This window comes from Falco rusticolus, chromosome 3 (assembly GCF_015220075.1).
Source record: "Falco rusticolus isolate bFalRus1 chromosome 3, bFalRus1.pri, whole genome shotgun sequence".
NCBI classification, from domain to species: domain Eukaryota; kingdom Metazoa; phylum Chordata; class Aves; order Falconiformes; family Falconidae; genus Falco; species Falco rusticolus.
The window spans coordinates 18,980,802-18,996,759 of NC_051189.1; the positions used below are offsets into that span (position 1 = coordinate 18,980,802).

The 15,958-nt window shown below is 37.3% G+C and overlaps 1 protein-coding gene across 4 annotated transcripts in view; it reads right to left on the reverse strand.

Moving 5' to 3' along the window:
• The window catches only part of COL14A1 (collagen type XIV alpha 1 chain), a 123,460-nt gene that overhangs the window by 50,543 nt on the left and 56,959 nt on the right, over positions 1–15,958 (reverse strand). For all 4 annotated transcript variants that reach the window (XM_037381270.1, XM_037381272.1, XM_037381269.1 and 1 more), the window contains 9 exons: positions 13,606–13,738; positions 12,442–12,513; positions 11,545–11,687; positions 7,763–7,892; positions 6,595–6,717; positions 5,054–5,203; positions 4,279–4,395; positions 2,284–2,430; positions 2–76 (listed from right to left, as the gene is read on the reverse strand). In XM_037381270.1, the coding sequence (XP_037237167.1) occupies positions 2–76; positions 2,284–2,430; positions 4,279–4,395; positions 5,054–5,203; positions 6,595–6,717; positions 7,763–7,892; positions 11,545–11,687; positions 12,442–12,513; positions 13,606–13,738 (1,090 nt within the window). The remainder of the gene's footprint in view (position 1; positions 77–2,283; positions 2,431–4,278; positions 4,396–5,053; positions 5,204–6,594; positions 6,718–7,762; positions 7,893–11,544; positions 11,688–12,441; positions 12,514–13,605; positions 13,739–15,958) is intronic.

The following is a 15,958-nucleotide window of genomic DNA, read 5'->3' on the forward strand; positions in this document are numbered from 1 at the left end:
CCTTCTTTCGCAGGAGGGATTGTAGGCGGTGGAGGTGGTGTTGAAGGTGTTGTTGGTGGCTGAGTTGGAAATGGTACTGGAAGAAAAAAAGAAGAAATCTTTTAAAATGTTTTAAAGTCTAACATATTTTATCTATATTAAACACGGCATTTTCTACTCATCTCCACATTCAAAATTCATTCTCTCTAATCAACTAGTTATACAATTGCAGAGAAATGCACGTAAGGATGTGCATGTAATGTCCTCCTCTACTGGACAGTGCTATTACAGAGCCGTTAATGGCTGCATTTCAGTATGAATGGTACAGTGACACAACTGAACTGCTACTGGAACTTCCCCTTTTTGTCTTTCCCCAGTGGAGCAGGCCATGTGGCAGCCCTATTCTTGACCTGGTATCCATAATTCATTTTGTAAAAGGTCAGTGTCTTTCTCCTTTCTGAACACAACCAGTCCTTAGTCACAGAAAGTAGGTCTCTACCTACCCTGGAAGGAAGATATTAGTCCAAAATAGAAACAGTGCAAAAGCAAGCCAGTGCCTGCACTCAGAGCAGATTACAGCCTGTCCTGATCAAGATTTTCCTGAATTTGGCGGAAGACCTTGTTTCCAGCTAGAAATGCAGTTCCGACCACATCTCTACAGGGCTGTGACTTTGTTGCCTGCAGCAACTTCTACTAAAGTTACTATGTAAAGTTTCTGAACAGTCTCATCCTTCTCCTGAAAATCAGCTTTGGAACGGCTACCTCACAGAAACCTAGCTGAATACATGATCACTGACTGACAGCTCTGCTGAATGTAAGAGCTCTATTTATTGCCTTTCAACACAGTCTTGGCTGAATTCTCAGAGATAACATGCATATGTGTTGACTTCCACAACAGTATCTGAGGAAAAGTTCTGCTTTTGTTCGAAGGCATTTTTTCCAATTTTTTTCAGTGCGATTAGCATAAGAATCCACAGGTGACAGAGTAACATTCCTTCAAGTAAGACTGTACTTGTTATTTGCTATAAGACATATAAGTTATGTCTATAGACAATGGATAGAGCTAGATACAACAACTTCAGAAAAGGCACCTATCTTTGGGAAAGATTAGTGCAAACAGGATTCATTACAATCCTCATGTCCGCATCCAAGTTGACTCCCACTGCAGCTGATGTGGGTTTTCCCATTGGCTTCAACAAGAGAAAAGGCCAAGACTCTGAAACACCTACAAGAAACTAACGCCCAGGACCTCCATGGCCACAGACAGACCAGTACAATATCCATTTAGAAAGACTCACAGCTGCTGTAAAGTGACTTGAAAGGCTGCTCTCTAAGCACCAGAGGGGTACAGGTCACCCTGAAGAGTATTTTCTTTTGAGATGATATAACAATTTGTCTGCATCACAAACCATCTTTCTCAAATGGACATATAGGCCAAGGTGTGTTCTTCCTTATGTCTTCTAACTCCTTGAACTGCAGAGCACACAAAATGCATTCGTCCAAAAAGCAGGAAGCTTGGCTTGTTCCTCGCTGGTCTGAGAATGAGCCCTGAACAACTGAGAAGTGGAGTCATGCACCTGTGCAAGTTTTTCCTATGTGTGGGAGAGGAAATTTATAAACTTGAAAATTATAAACATTACCTGCCCTGAGAGAAGGGTAACAAGATCGTGGTGTATAGTAATATAGTATGAGAGGAAGGGTATCACTGAGATTGAAAATGGGCTTGAAGAAAGAAAGATAATGTTAAAATATTCACTCTGCTCATGCTATATTTTGTTTTGCAGTATTTTGAACTCATGAAAGCAGGATCTTCCCTTAATAAACAGCTGTGAGGGGTTTTTTTTGCCTGTCTTGTGTTATCGAGAATAATACAAAGGTTGATTTGTTGGTTGGTTTTAAAATACATAAGTAGATGGGGTATCAAGGTGACATTTAAGTGTGAATTACTCAGACACTGGTGACATTTTACTAAATAACAAAAGCTGCAGGATACAAAACTTTCTCTGCTTCATTTTTCCGGATCTGCCTTGCCCCTCCCCCCTCAAGTCAGAGATTTTCAAAGTATCCCCTGGTGGGACTTTTTATGAAGAAAGCTAAACCATCCTCCCTGTTTTATTTTCATTAAGAAGTCCAAGACCGTTGGTGAATGTAACTCCACAAGTAACACACAGCAGTGCTTTAAGAATCCTGCACCTCTGCTACTCAGCTAAAGGAAATTGCATAGGAATCTGTGGGCAAAGGGCAAAACATGAGAAGCAATCAAGCATTATCGATGCTGGCTGAAGTCTGATCTATTTTACTCACATGTTGTCTCCATGATGCTTACAGCAGGGCCCTCTATCTCCTGAAGCTGTGTGTGAACACTAATTTTGTATTCAGTTCCAGGCATCAGCTCAAAGAAACAATGTCTAGGCGTCCCTCCACCGAGATTTACTTCTCGCTTTTTCCCATCTGGAATTAGAAATGAAACCATTAAAACCTTTATTCTGTTTTATTGAATAATGTAATTTAAGTCTGAAATAAGAAGGGGACATGACAGTAGATGAAGGGCAAGTGGTTGACATGAATTAATAAACTACATGTTGCCTTATTTCTGGAAATTCACCTCTGTGCAGAGGTGTCTGTAACATTTCATCCTTCATATTAAGTAGGAGCTAAGGAATGTGCCAGACATCTGCAGGAAAAAAGGTGAATTTCACCCCATGCACTGAAGTTAATAAAATCACTAACACTGTCATCAATGGGCTTTGGATCTGGTCCTAAATTATCAGTGCCTAACGAGGAATTGTTGCATTATGTAATTCTATGGCATGCTTTGTCTATGCCTCTGGTTCTCAGAGTCTGTAATGTGCTTAGTAATTGCAAAAGAGACTGAACTTGTATTCCAGCTTTCACTAGTAACCACCTAACAAGTTGGTTAAGGGACAGTATTTACAGGGATCCAAAATTAATTCTGCTAAATTCTGAATTGGAAAATGTGTTGACAATGGAAAAAGCCTGGGTACTAGAAATAGCATAAAATTTCAATAATAAGAAAACCCTCAGCACAATTCTTTATCTGTAGCAGAAAGAAGTGAAATACAAGCAAGTGATCTCATCTTTTATAGAGTATATACTAAAAATGCCGAACGGTCATTCACTGCTAAGGAAAAAACACCTGATGTTTATCCGGAGGTGTTACATTAGCAAAAAATTAATTGATCACTGCCTGAATGAGACACACACCCAATCTGACAAACAAAACTCTTCATAATAGATAATAAAAAGCAATTGTTCACACTTTAGCTTGTTTTGCTCACATTTAGACTCTTGGTTCAGTTAAAACAATTCTGGCATTTCTATATGATGAAAGCAGGATGTTGGCTAGCTCTCAGATGAGAAGGAAATCTGTGCTGTCTTGTGCCAGCCAAGATCTCTGCTTTCTGAACAGCTTGTCTGTATTCCAGGCCTTCAAATAAACTTTATCACCATCCATTTGCCATTCCACAGAAAGGTCACTATTTTTTTGCAACCAAATTAGTACTATTTTTCTTGATACCTTTGATGGATCCCATTGAATGTTATTAACTGCACTTCTCTCAAAGTATCCAAGTTTTTAATTTGTCACCATTCAAAAGATCACCGATGTCTACTGGGGATAAGAGAATTAGTCTGCACAAATAGTGACTTCTCCATAACCTCTTCTGGCTACATCTGAGAAGCAGTGATATAGAAGAGACTCTAATTCACATTTACACAGCCAGTGCTAAAAGCATCAAGACACCATGTGTTGCCACATAAAAATATCTCACATTTATCCAGATGAGTAATATTACTACAAGTTGTAATTATCAATCAACGGAATGAGAACAGACAAAACTGGACACTCTTCTGACCCAGTGAGCATGGTCTGAATTCAATTAGAGCTTTCTCTACCCTTCTACCCTCCTCTCATGTCCATCCTAATCCTACAAAGCTATCACTGATAGTTCATGTACAATCTTAAGATGTACTCAGGTCATCCTTTATCCATCTTCTGTCCCTCACAGCAGTGAAAACTCAGGTAAACCCTACCTTCTACTGACAGATCAAACTCCCTCCCACAAAGAGGACAAGTTACCAACATATGTTTGATATAAAAGGACAGGAATGCTACTTCTACTGCTGGAACTTTCAGTGTGTACACAACTCTCTTCTGTCCATCATTTCCAGTATTTCAGAAGCCAGTCTACAGGTTCAACTGCATACAATTTCTTAACTTATGCAATTCAATTGTCTGGGTTAGGCTGTATCTGCGTATTGAATGATTTAATAACTCACCCACAAGCGATTCTATAACTACCCTGTATGCAGTAGCATGTCTGTGAAGCTGCCACTGAGCACAGAGACTAGTCATGCGGACTTGATAGGAATCCAAATTTGTCACACCCAGGTACACTGAAAATTAAATACCAAAAAATTAGATTTATGCCTCTAATAAGACATACAAGAAAAAATTACAAAGAATTATAGTGAAACACTTGTGCCAATTCATTTTTAACAAATAATTTCAATAGCTGCTTTAAAAAATGATGTCAAGAAAATCCAAAACAAGAAGAAAAAGAAGTGAATCTTTAGATCAAAAGTTTGGAGCGTAAGTCAACTGATAAGACTAATGAACACTGCTAAAAATTCAGTTATTACAAATAAGCACAAAAATATCATCAACAGCAACATTTCTGTCAAAATTTAATTTAAAATTGAGCTTTAGATTTAAAGAATAAATTATATATACGGTTCTAGGAAAAAAAGAAAAAAAAATGACTAAATAGATTTTCCATTAAGGAGATTTATATCTACTACTAGGCATATATGTTTGGCTGATAAACAGTAACAACTGCTTTATGATCCCTGTCTTGCTAACATCCAGCAGATTATTTTAAAGCTTGATAAAGCTTGATTAAAGCTGATAAAAAGAGACTTTCATTTCAGGAAAACAATTTGCACACAACTGAGAAAGTCTTCCTCATGAAAATTTATTCAGGGAGCAGCACAAAGACACAGTTATAGTGAAAAACAGCCTGTAGAGATCTGAACAGCATGAAATCATTCTTACAGGTTTTGGCTACGCCTGTTAGGGCATCACTGAAGCCTGTTGAGTATGAAGCAAATACTTTCACACTGTACTCTGTTCCACTGAAGAGATTGAGAATGAGAATGGTATTAATATCATCCCCTACAAAGGTCTCCAACGCAGGGCCAGGAACTGCAAAAAGTTAAATAAATTAATTAGCAGGTAGTTAAAACAAATCTCAAGACACATCCAAAATTACATGTGCTCCTAAAGGTGTTTTTTTTTTACCATATACAAAACCAAAGACACTCTGCTCAGTCCTTGCATGGATAGAAGCCGCAACACACTTGGGAAATTCAGCAGTGGGATTCATTAGGGCAGGGCTAGACACTGACATCTGTTAAGACCCTTTTGTTCTGCTTCAGTGACTTACTACTGCCCTAAATAGGCAGCCAAAGATCTCCTCAGTTTGACAGTGTGCCAGGACCAACAGGGGGGACAGAAGATGCCAGCCAGCAATACAGTCCCTAAGGGGTGCTTATACAACAGCATCATTTAACACTGTGCAAAGATGATAATGAAAACAGAAAAGAATAAAAGTTTCCCAAATCAGAACTGCAAACAGGTCCTTTGTCATGTTTTTTAGCTGTTCTGGATACACTTCAGAAACCAGGCAACAGCATCATCTTTGGACAGTACTTTAGTCCCTTAATGGTCACACATTTGTGTTTCACTCTCAATAGAGGACCATGTCGTTCTAAAGAAATTCAAAGGAACTTGGGTGCCTTGTCTAGCTGCAATGTGCAGGTAGGCAAAGGATTCAGCACACACAAAATGGGCAACAAATAAAATGTCAAGTATTCGAGACGTGTAGAGTGTGTAGAGTGGAAATAAAAGTCAAGGAAACTAAAACTTTGTATTGTGAGGGAAGGGAAGATGAGGAATAGGAGAACACAGAAGAGAGGAACAGGAAAAGAGCAAAGGTAGTCTCTGAAATAAATAGAAAGAGTCATGGTAAAAATTACATAAAAGAACAGACTGAAAGAGTTGGGTTTGATCAGCCTTAAAATGGGAAGTCTAAGGTGGAATCTTACTGCTGCCTACACCTGCCTAATGGGAGGTGGTAGTGAAGACAGAGACAGGACGTCTTCCGAGGCAAACAGGAAGATGGAAAGAGAAAATAAGCAAAATCTGCAACATTGGAAATTTTTACTAGATATCAGGAAAGACAATTTTACAGCGAGGGTAGCCAAAAGCTGGAAGCGATGCTTAGAGAGGTTTTGAAATCTCCACTCTTGGAGATATTAAAAACTTGACTAGACAAAGGCCAGTGAAACCTGTTCCCAGCTGGCCCTGTTTTGATCAGGGACTTAGACCAGATGATCTCCAGAGATCCCGTCCAACCTGCATCATTTTGTGACTATGAAACTTTCATAATTCAAAACCTGAGACACCTAAGTTAATAGAGCTTTCAAGGCTGTTAACTGCAACTGTTAGATTTAAGTACAATATTCAGAAAAAGATTATGTCAAGACATTGTACCTCAAAAACAAATGACAAAAAAAATCAGTTTAAAAACTCACTGTTGATAGGTTTGTAGACAATTCTGTAACCCATTGTTGGTGATGGTGGGGCATCCCAACTGATACGTAATCTGTTGTACCATTCATCTGAGACACGTAAATTTCTAGGAGCAGACAGGGGTACTAAAAGGAAAGCAAACAGCTTTTACAAGTGTATCTCATACAAGCACATACATGAAACTCAAGACATGCACACAAAAATAGTGCAATACCCACACACAAAAATAGTGCAATACCCAATACTCTCAGATTTACAGGTAAAATTGCCAGCATGAAAGCCTTTAATCAAATACATCCTTGGCATTATGTCAGTGCATTAATGGTGATATATTTAAGAAAGTTAAACCAAGTTACACCAAGGATCAATTACAAACTTTGATCAACAAAAAATGAAATTTCAAATTAAATCCCAAATTTGTCCCTAGCTTTATTTTTCAAACTTAAGACAATTCAGAGATAATTCTTTTATTTATATAGTTTCTTTCAATCCAAGTGCACTAAAGTTTTAAAAGTATAAATCATGTTCTTGTGAACACAACACTTTCAAATGGAATCAAAGGAATGATATACAAGTGATTTAAGTGTCTGCACAAATAGCATTTCAATTTAGGCAGTTCAATAGAATTATACTATCATGACCAGCAGTGTACAATAAGATGATTTTTTACCAATATGCAGTAGAGAGGGAACTTCAGTTACAGTTGAGTAATCTTTTGGTACTTGGTCAGAACTCTAGAGATAATGCAATCGCTTTTATAAAGTTCAGCAGCATTTCTAATGACCTTTAGGAAGTAATGATCTCACACAAAAGATAATCTCACAGTACAATGGTTGGTTTGATACTATGCCAGCAGGCATTGTTTACTTTATTTTCTGCATTAGTTGGCTTGTCCTTGGTGGGCTGTCTATCAAGGACTTACCAGCTTTATTACTCAACAAGTTTCTGCAAACTCACAGTATTTGAATATAAAATACAACCTGTCAATTAGAAGTAACCCATTGTTCATAAATCAAAGAGCTGAGTTTAATATAAAGCTTGAGTTATATAAGTCATGTAAAATAAGCCCACATTTATACTGAAATATATTACTACAGCCAAGGAACAAAGGCTAAAAAAGTAAGCCTTTCTTCATGGATGTTCTGGCCAAAGCAGAAAGTTTGTACTTACGAGTTCTGCCAGGAGCTGAGACACTGACTCCTTCCCCGTCCGAATAGATGGGAGTGATGGTAACTTTGTATTCTGTATCAGACAGCAGAGGCTGAAGCAGAAGAGTGTTTTGCCTCCCAGGCACCATTACCTGGACAGTCAGAAAAACAGAAACAATCAAGCTTAATGACTAGAGTTGAAACCTTTTTGTACCTTACCTGATCTCTGACACCATGTTCCACTAGTATTGCTGTATAGCTTGCATTTTAAAATATTTCTGATGCTCTACAGTAAAATAAAATAAACTATCCACCCTTTTAACAAATCTACTAGTTATACCTGAGTAAAATAAAACGAAGAACGTGCCTATCGGATAACACAGTTTTATATCAAACCTATGAGCCACTACACCTCCATAAACCACTGGTACTATATGGATGGTCAGTATTTAAACAATTTTACTGTAGAGACAAAAATCCTCTTATTGTATTTATCCTTGACATGAATATGATTGTCCAAAGATACGCCCATTAAGAAAGGTTGGTTGTTCTTTGGGGACAGAAAATCCTCCTTCCCTGAGAGGAAGCAAAATGAATTCAGGAGATCAGGAAGCATGAACTGAGGAAGCAGAATAAAACATGTTTGTCCCATCTGCATCTAGTCTGGGGACAAGGAAATTAATGTGGCTATACAGGAGAGGAAGAAGTACATCCCAGAAATAGCAGAGGATCCCAAACTGCCATGAAACATGGAAGATCTGCAGATGAAGTCCAACTAGGCAAATCATTAGAAGTAGAGAAGCTGTAGAAATCCCTCCAGGAAGTTTTCAGTGTGCTAGAGCAAATGTCTCAACCCACTGAATTAAGCACTGCTTCTTTTAATACAGTACAAGGTTTCCCCATAAGCAGCTATTTCTGAAACTCTTCAATAGATTACTATATTTTAGCCAGAGCTTCAAAAGCTAGTATCACAATAGTGGTGGAAGAGATGCCCAAGTAAAGCCTTGCAATCTTTTAACTTGTCAGTAAAATTCTAATCTCAGAAAGCCTCCAATGCCTGAATGGGAGCTACCTAACTCATGGAGTGGACATGGTAAAAAAAGATAAACCAATCCTATATTTCCTGCACCAAACCTATGCTCTGAAGTGGCATTGTTAGAAGCAACAGTCCCAAAGTCCAACCTCATATTTTGGACCCTCCCTGGTCCCTGTCCACTGGGTGAATCTATCATCTCAGCCATCAACTGAACATATTTGGCAAGAAGCTGAGAGACTATAAGCCCTTTAAACTCAAGAGGGGAAAGCAGAAGCTGAGTCTAAAAGTGTTTCATTGTTTCAAAGAAGACTGATGAATGTGATGATGGCAGCGTAAAATTTTCTGAAGCATATACTCAGACAAGAAAGTTCACATCAGTTTTAAGACTCCAGGATACATTCAAACTACTACCAATTTTGGCAAGTGATGCACAGAAGGAAATTAATGTAGTACACCCAGGTGTTGAGACTTGTCAAAGAAGTACTTCCTTCATTGATCAAAACTGGTTTAAAACATCTATATACATGTGCATGAAAGATTCCTGTGCTAAACTCTTCCATACGTATACTCAAAACACACAAACCAATTTCTGAAAAAAAGAACGGCCAATTTTTTTGTTTGTTTTTTAGGAGAGGGGATGCAAGCATTGAGAACTCTCTCTCTTCCACATGGGCACATCAGAGATCTTCTACAGAAAAGTACAGTTTCCAGCAGTGAGAAACATTCTTGGCTTTAAGAAAGAAAAAAATGTGATCCTTCCAGTATGTATAGCACACCCAAGAACAAACATGCAATTTAGAGCTTGACCCTTCTGTAGGAAAAGTATTCTATTACATTTTCTAGTCCCTGATTTTCAGCCAATTGCATCAAGGATTAAAAAGCGTATTAATATTTTTATGGAAAGGGAGGAGTAACTGAAATTTATATTACTGAAATCAGAGCCAAAAAACTTAAGCATCCACCACAGAATTGTCATGCTGTAGTATATTTAAGCCCAAATTCCACAAAACTTTCAGGTTCTGCTTAAGAAATGTACTTAAATTTATAAACACTCCACTAAAAATTGAACATCTGTGTTGTTTTATTGATATCTGTGTTGCACCTCTCAGGTGCTTGAAGCTACATGATAAAATACATTCCTTCCGTTTAAAATGAGCTAAATTTTAAGTATAATATCACGTCATTCCTTATTCAGTAAAGTATTTATGCACACGATTAATTTCAAAGATGAAACACATGCTTAATCTGTTTGCTGACATGTGACCAAAGATAACAAGACTTGAGAGTGTACTTAAATAATTTGTAGAATTAGAGCCAAGATACCTACCTAATCTTACGATTCTATAATTTTCTTTAATGAGCTTTTGAGTCAACTCTAATATCCTTCTGACAGCCAGAATTTGAATACCTTTCCTACAGCTTTAATTTCCTTTTAAAATAATGGTCATTGAATACTAAAACAGAACTACATTTGTATCATCCAACTGAATTTGATTAAGCTTCCCAAAGCTGAAACTGTAAATGTGGGATCTGAATTTCAGAAACTTTGGGTTATTGTCAGAAGAACAGTATCATTTGTACCCTTATGCTATGTAAGCCTGCCACTGTATTGTAAACTATACTATTGTATAGTCAAGGTAAATTCATAAATCATGTTTTCCAGTCTGAAAGCACTACATTGAAAGTTCATTTTCAGATTATAGTTGAAAGATATGGCTAAGAAGTAATTTTCTACCAAGATCTCATAAAAGATGAATGAAACCAAAATGAAAAAAGACTGATTCATATTTTTCTAGAAGAAAGACACTCAACTAACTCCTTTTAGTGTTCTTCACTGATAGAGCCTGACACAGGGCTAAAAATGTTAGCTGTTAGACATCAAAAAGAATATCCCATATTTCCAATACTACTGTTCTATGAGCAGAAAGGAGTCACATAACAGACACAGAAGGAGAATGATATGGGGAATACTTTTGCATTCTGGGCTATTTAGTAAGAAAATAACCTCAAACTATGCAATTTGATTGCATAAATGTATCTACATAGAGCTATCTCAAAATTTTATAACAGTTTTTGTGGAAGCCAAGCACTGCAATATTAAGTTTTCCCCAGTTAAAAAAAAAAAAAAAAAAAAAAAAAAAAAAAAGTACTTTTTCTCCCAGAATTCTGAAGTTATCTCAAAAATTGTGAAATCTTACAATAATTCAGCTAGGTTTTCTTTTTTTTATTATTTTCTATATGCACAAAGGAGTACATGTAGCATTCTTCATTCTTTCAAGTATTTTCCAAAATCTTGATCACCAGAAACTTTTTTTGTGCAAGACAATTTTAATTTTGATCATGACGAGGTATTAGAAAAATAACAAATATTCTTAGGCACTCTGGAATATTAAGAGTTGTTAAAACACAATCTCAGGATAGAAAAAGGTCTACGAGTAAAATATCCCCAAAAGAAAAAAAAAAAAACCACCAAAATTTTAAAAATTAAAAAATACAGGAAAAAGGACAGGCAGCTAGGTTTTTAACTATGACTTCTTTAAACATCTGTGTGACTGGGCCTTGATCTTACATTTGACTGCTGTTGCCTGCAGTGCAGCAGGTACTATATGAATAAAACTTTGAAGTTCAGTCTCACAGTAATACCAAACATGGATCTTTTACTGATTGCAACAAGACTGTCATATAAGGAAGATCATGCCTTAGCAATTATTAAACAAACTTTCGGAGCTTATGAAGCCATTCACAAAACCCATACAGACCATTCTTACCGCTTCCTCAGCACGGTCACCTTTTGCAGTGAGATAGGTCACTCGGAACTGCTGAACATTGTAATCTGAAATGTCCCATATCACCCTCAGACTTGAGGTTGTTTCATCATCTATAACAAGGTTTCTGATTCCTGTTCGAAAAACTAAAGCAAAAAATATTTAATTAATAAGTAGTTGCAAGCCCTACTGAAGTCGTGGTGGGTCTGCAGATCCACAGGGGGGCAAATTCATATAGTTCAGTCATACTTGAGCTTAAGAACATAAAAAATTAGTAAACAAAAATGTTAATAAAATAATAGTTATCCTATACTTCCATTAACATATATTACCCCATCTCCTTTGTTTATATTACTGGGCTTATGGAGCTTTAGAATAATCAAAACTCCACTGCAGCCAGAATGTTACAGAAGAGAAATAATCCAGAACCTTTGTTCCTTAAAAGTCCATTTTCTAATTCCAGGGAAAACAAACAGAACACTCAAAACCAAGCAAAATTCTGAAGAGTTTCCAAGATCATCTACATAAAGGGAAAGAGAAAACAGCTGAATTTTCCAAATTAGTCTCGGAATTCCTGTGTATGGTATTATTCAGAGTCCCTCCACCGTGTTACAGGTTGGCTCCTCACCCACACATGTCACGTGCAGGAGGGCTGACCACATGCAAAAGGGTGGTGCAGGAGCACAACAGTGTGCACCTTTCACAGGTGACATCCCTTGCACGGAGTCGACACCTCCACGAGATTTACCATGGCAGTGTGCTGACCACACTGACCATCAGAAACCGGGGATATCAGCTGCTTGGTAATACCACAGCTTTCTGCCCCTAGATCTGCGTGTGCTTGTGGGGAGCCTTAGGTTTTTGCATTCAGCATTTAAACTGTTGACATTTGCTGTTTACCTGCTGTGGTGGGCTTAGAAGTTGTGGTACTGGTAGTAGTCACCGTGGTAGGTATTGTGGTATCCCTTGCAACTGAAAAACAATACTCGGCTCACTAACAATTCAACAAAACATGAAAGACACAGTATTTATCTTGTATTTCTAACTATGACAATGAAACTATGTGCTCACACCTACGAGTATCCCACACACTTCAGGCATTTCAGAAACTACAAGGGAACTATTCATTTAGTTTACTTTGGGCACATATATTTGCAGGATTAGCATTTAGATCTACAGATAATACATGATTATAAAGTCTACAATTAAATAAGAATGCATATAGTTTCCCACATTTCTGGCTGAACCATGCATGATGACTTCCATATCGACCATTTGTCAAGGCTGTCAGATTAATTAAATTGAAAACTTTTTAAGGGTTCTCCACTTCTATCCAAGTAAACAACAGAAAGTACACTCAGTAGCACCAGGCAATATCAGCATCATTTGGTTTGTCTAAACAGAAGGTAAAAGATTATACCTGCAATTAAATTACTAAGAATCAAATAAATTTTTTAATTTGCACATGAAAAATACAGTTGCTTACTTAACCAAGTCACTATCCATGAAAGAGAATGGATAGAGTGAGCAATCTACCTGAAAGGCTGGCCCCTCTTTCAATTATAAACTATAAAATACACTGTACATGATTTTCAAGTTTTATCCTCATTACTTCCATGTTAATGTCTCAGGATGCCCTTGTAAGCTTTTTCAAGAAAACAGTATACTGTAAATGCCAAACATCTTAAATGAAAACTCCTGAAAATTATTTACTTTAAAATGTTTAACCCTCCCCCGAATCTAATACATCGTCTCATAAAAAAAACCCTGTTCAAAGATAAAATATTGAAATGTAGGATGGAAGAATATCTGTACAGATGCAAAGGTTATTAATACCACAGCTCAGATAGGGAGCCAAACCATCATTTTGATTCAATGCCATCTACCACATAATATTAAATAAGAAAAGTAAAAAATGCAGTCAGCAAAGACATAGTGCTAAACCACTACATCCTTCAATATTATAGCTACCCAAAGATGTACTATATTTTTAATATAAGATATATGCATTAAATATAGATCACTTAAACATCTCTAAAAATTACAATCCAGAGTTTGTCTTACATGTAGCTCCAAGAACAGCAACAACTTCACTTTCACTTTCATCATCAAAAACTGCCAGCAAAGAAACTTCATATTCTGTGTTGGGCAACAAACCCTCAATGACATGACTGTCTGCGTCTCCATTTATGACAATCTAAGTAACACAGCAAGATTAAAGAAAATCAGTTCTGCATTTGATTAACTTACATGAATTGAGAGACATGAGAGAAGGAAAATGGATCCTTCTTTAAAATACATGTAATCTACACTCAGATTTGTCCAAAGAATTGATTAACTATGTTGAGATTAAAAGTATCACAGAGTACATCTGGAAAAAATACTGTTAAGAATACTGAAAATGTATTTATTGTTTTGTGGCTAGCTTGATTATTCTAATGTGTAGTCTTACACTTTCACCCACAAGTAATTAATTGCTAAAGCTGACCATATGCATTTCATTTGAAAATCACTAAAATTCAAAACATTTATCAATGAAAGCAACACAGCAGGGTAAATTAACTTTCATTCATATTCCTACCATTCAGGCACTCTTATGACAAAAGTTTTCAGCGTGTCCACAGACTTACAAAATGTTTCTATACCAGAATGACAATCTGAGTTATGGTTCTACACATCTGAATGCAACTTGAAAGAACATTTGCTGCAGGCTTGGGGATTAATAGGATGTGCTGATGAGAAGTTTGCCATATGGTGTGAAGTTTTAAAGAGTAATTCTCCTTATTTCTACCTGTGATAGCAGCAGAAGATTCACATGTGCAATGTTAACTGTAAGCAGAAGGTTTCACTTCAGATTTTTGTGTCTTTATTTTATTGGAAGGAATCAACAGATAGGCAGGAGTTGGAGCTAAAGGAACTGTAAAGCAGAACGCAAGGAGCCTAAGCAGCAAGTCTGGTGAAATGGGCTGACTGGTTCTGGGAATAATTTTTAGGTTCCGCAGACAGATCCTACAATAAAACAACCTTTCTCTAGGTTAACGCTGGCAAATTTTTAAAGGTGGCCACTGTACACACAGAATCAAAGACTTATAATGGAAATCAAACAATAGATATGTACTGCATAAAACCTACTACTGCAGTTAGCAGAAACAGTGATTCACACTTTATTCTTTTAATTACCGCAGGAGATTTCCTGAGTTGGTCCTGGGGAAGAGGGACCTAAAACAATCACAGACCTTCTGAACTCAGATACGGAAAACAAAAGCAGAAAGAAATGAGTTGGGACCATGTCTTCTACAACTATCAAGTAATGAATTAGGCATCGCACACTACACACGTTCTGGCACAGGTTCTCTTGGGAAAATTTCAGAAACAAGCTTGAGCGAGTCTAGCTGTATACTAAGTAGGTATAAGTAATACCTTCCTTTCTAATTCCCCAGAGCCTCTAGTCGTGCATCAAATCATTATAAAATATCTGTACATAGTTATTATCTCACACACAACTTTGGCATACTTTCTTAAGCATCGCTTCCATCACCCTCTGTTCCCCGCTAATTTAGCCCACAGAGAAGACCACAAAAAAACCCCACAAAGTACTGAATTTCCAAGCAGAGAGGACAAATAACAGAAGCAAGAATAGTAACAAGCATATGAGTATAGCAGGATGCATTCTCTACTGTAACCTAAAAAATAAAAGATCACTCTTAAATTTATTCTGGCTTTTTAGTGTTAATGCCCCACTAAATGCTCCTCACCCATCAGCAGTGTGGGTGAAGCCGAGAGGTGTGTAATTCTCACCACCACCCCCTGACCCCACTCAGCTAATTGGCAAGTTGGGTCTTGGGAGAAAGACAGAGGGAGTGCATGTCATTTCTCTGCATGACTGATCGCTTAGCTGGGAAAGAAGCTTTAAGAGGCAATAGCCTGGAGGTATTGTGCTATCCTAGGCCTGACCCCATTAGAGAGGTCATGCAAGGAGAACAAGAAAGCAGCTTGGGTATTTTTAATATTTCGATGTACTAAAGTATTAGGGCCTCCAGCAGTTCTTAATGAATACAACAAACAAGTGGAACCTTAACAGTTCAAATATTTCTTGATCATTTATTCTCACACTCAAAGAACACAGCATAAATCTCACTTAAAAATGCATATGGCTTAAAGTGATTCACTGACAGCTACTTGGTGGAACTTAAACAGAAAAAAAATCAGTTCATCTACTGCAGGAGAAAATGCTAGGGGATGACCTGTGTCCACTCACTCATCTGCCAGCTCCTTGTTTTCCCAGCTCACTCTTGTAATTTCTTTCTTTCTTGCATGACTACCTCTCACTAGGTGAAAGGGGGAAAGAATCAGGCTAAATTTACAGAAAAAATGCCGCATAACCTAAGCTGCAATGACTGCTTTGTGCGCTAATGGA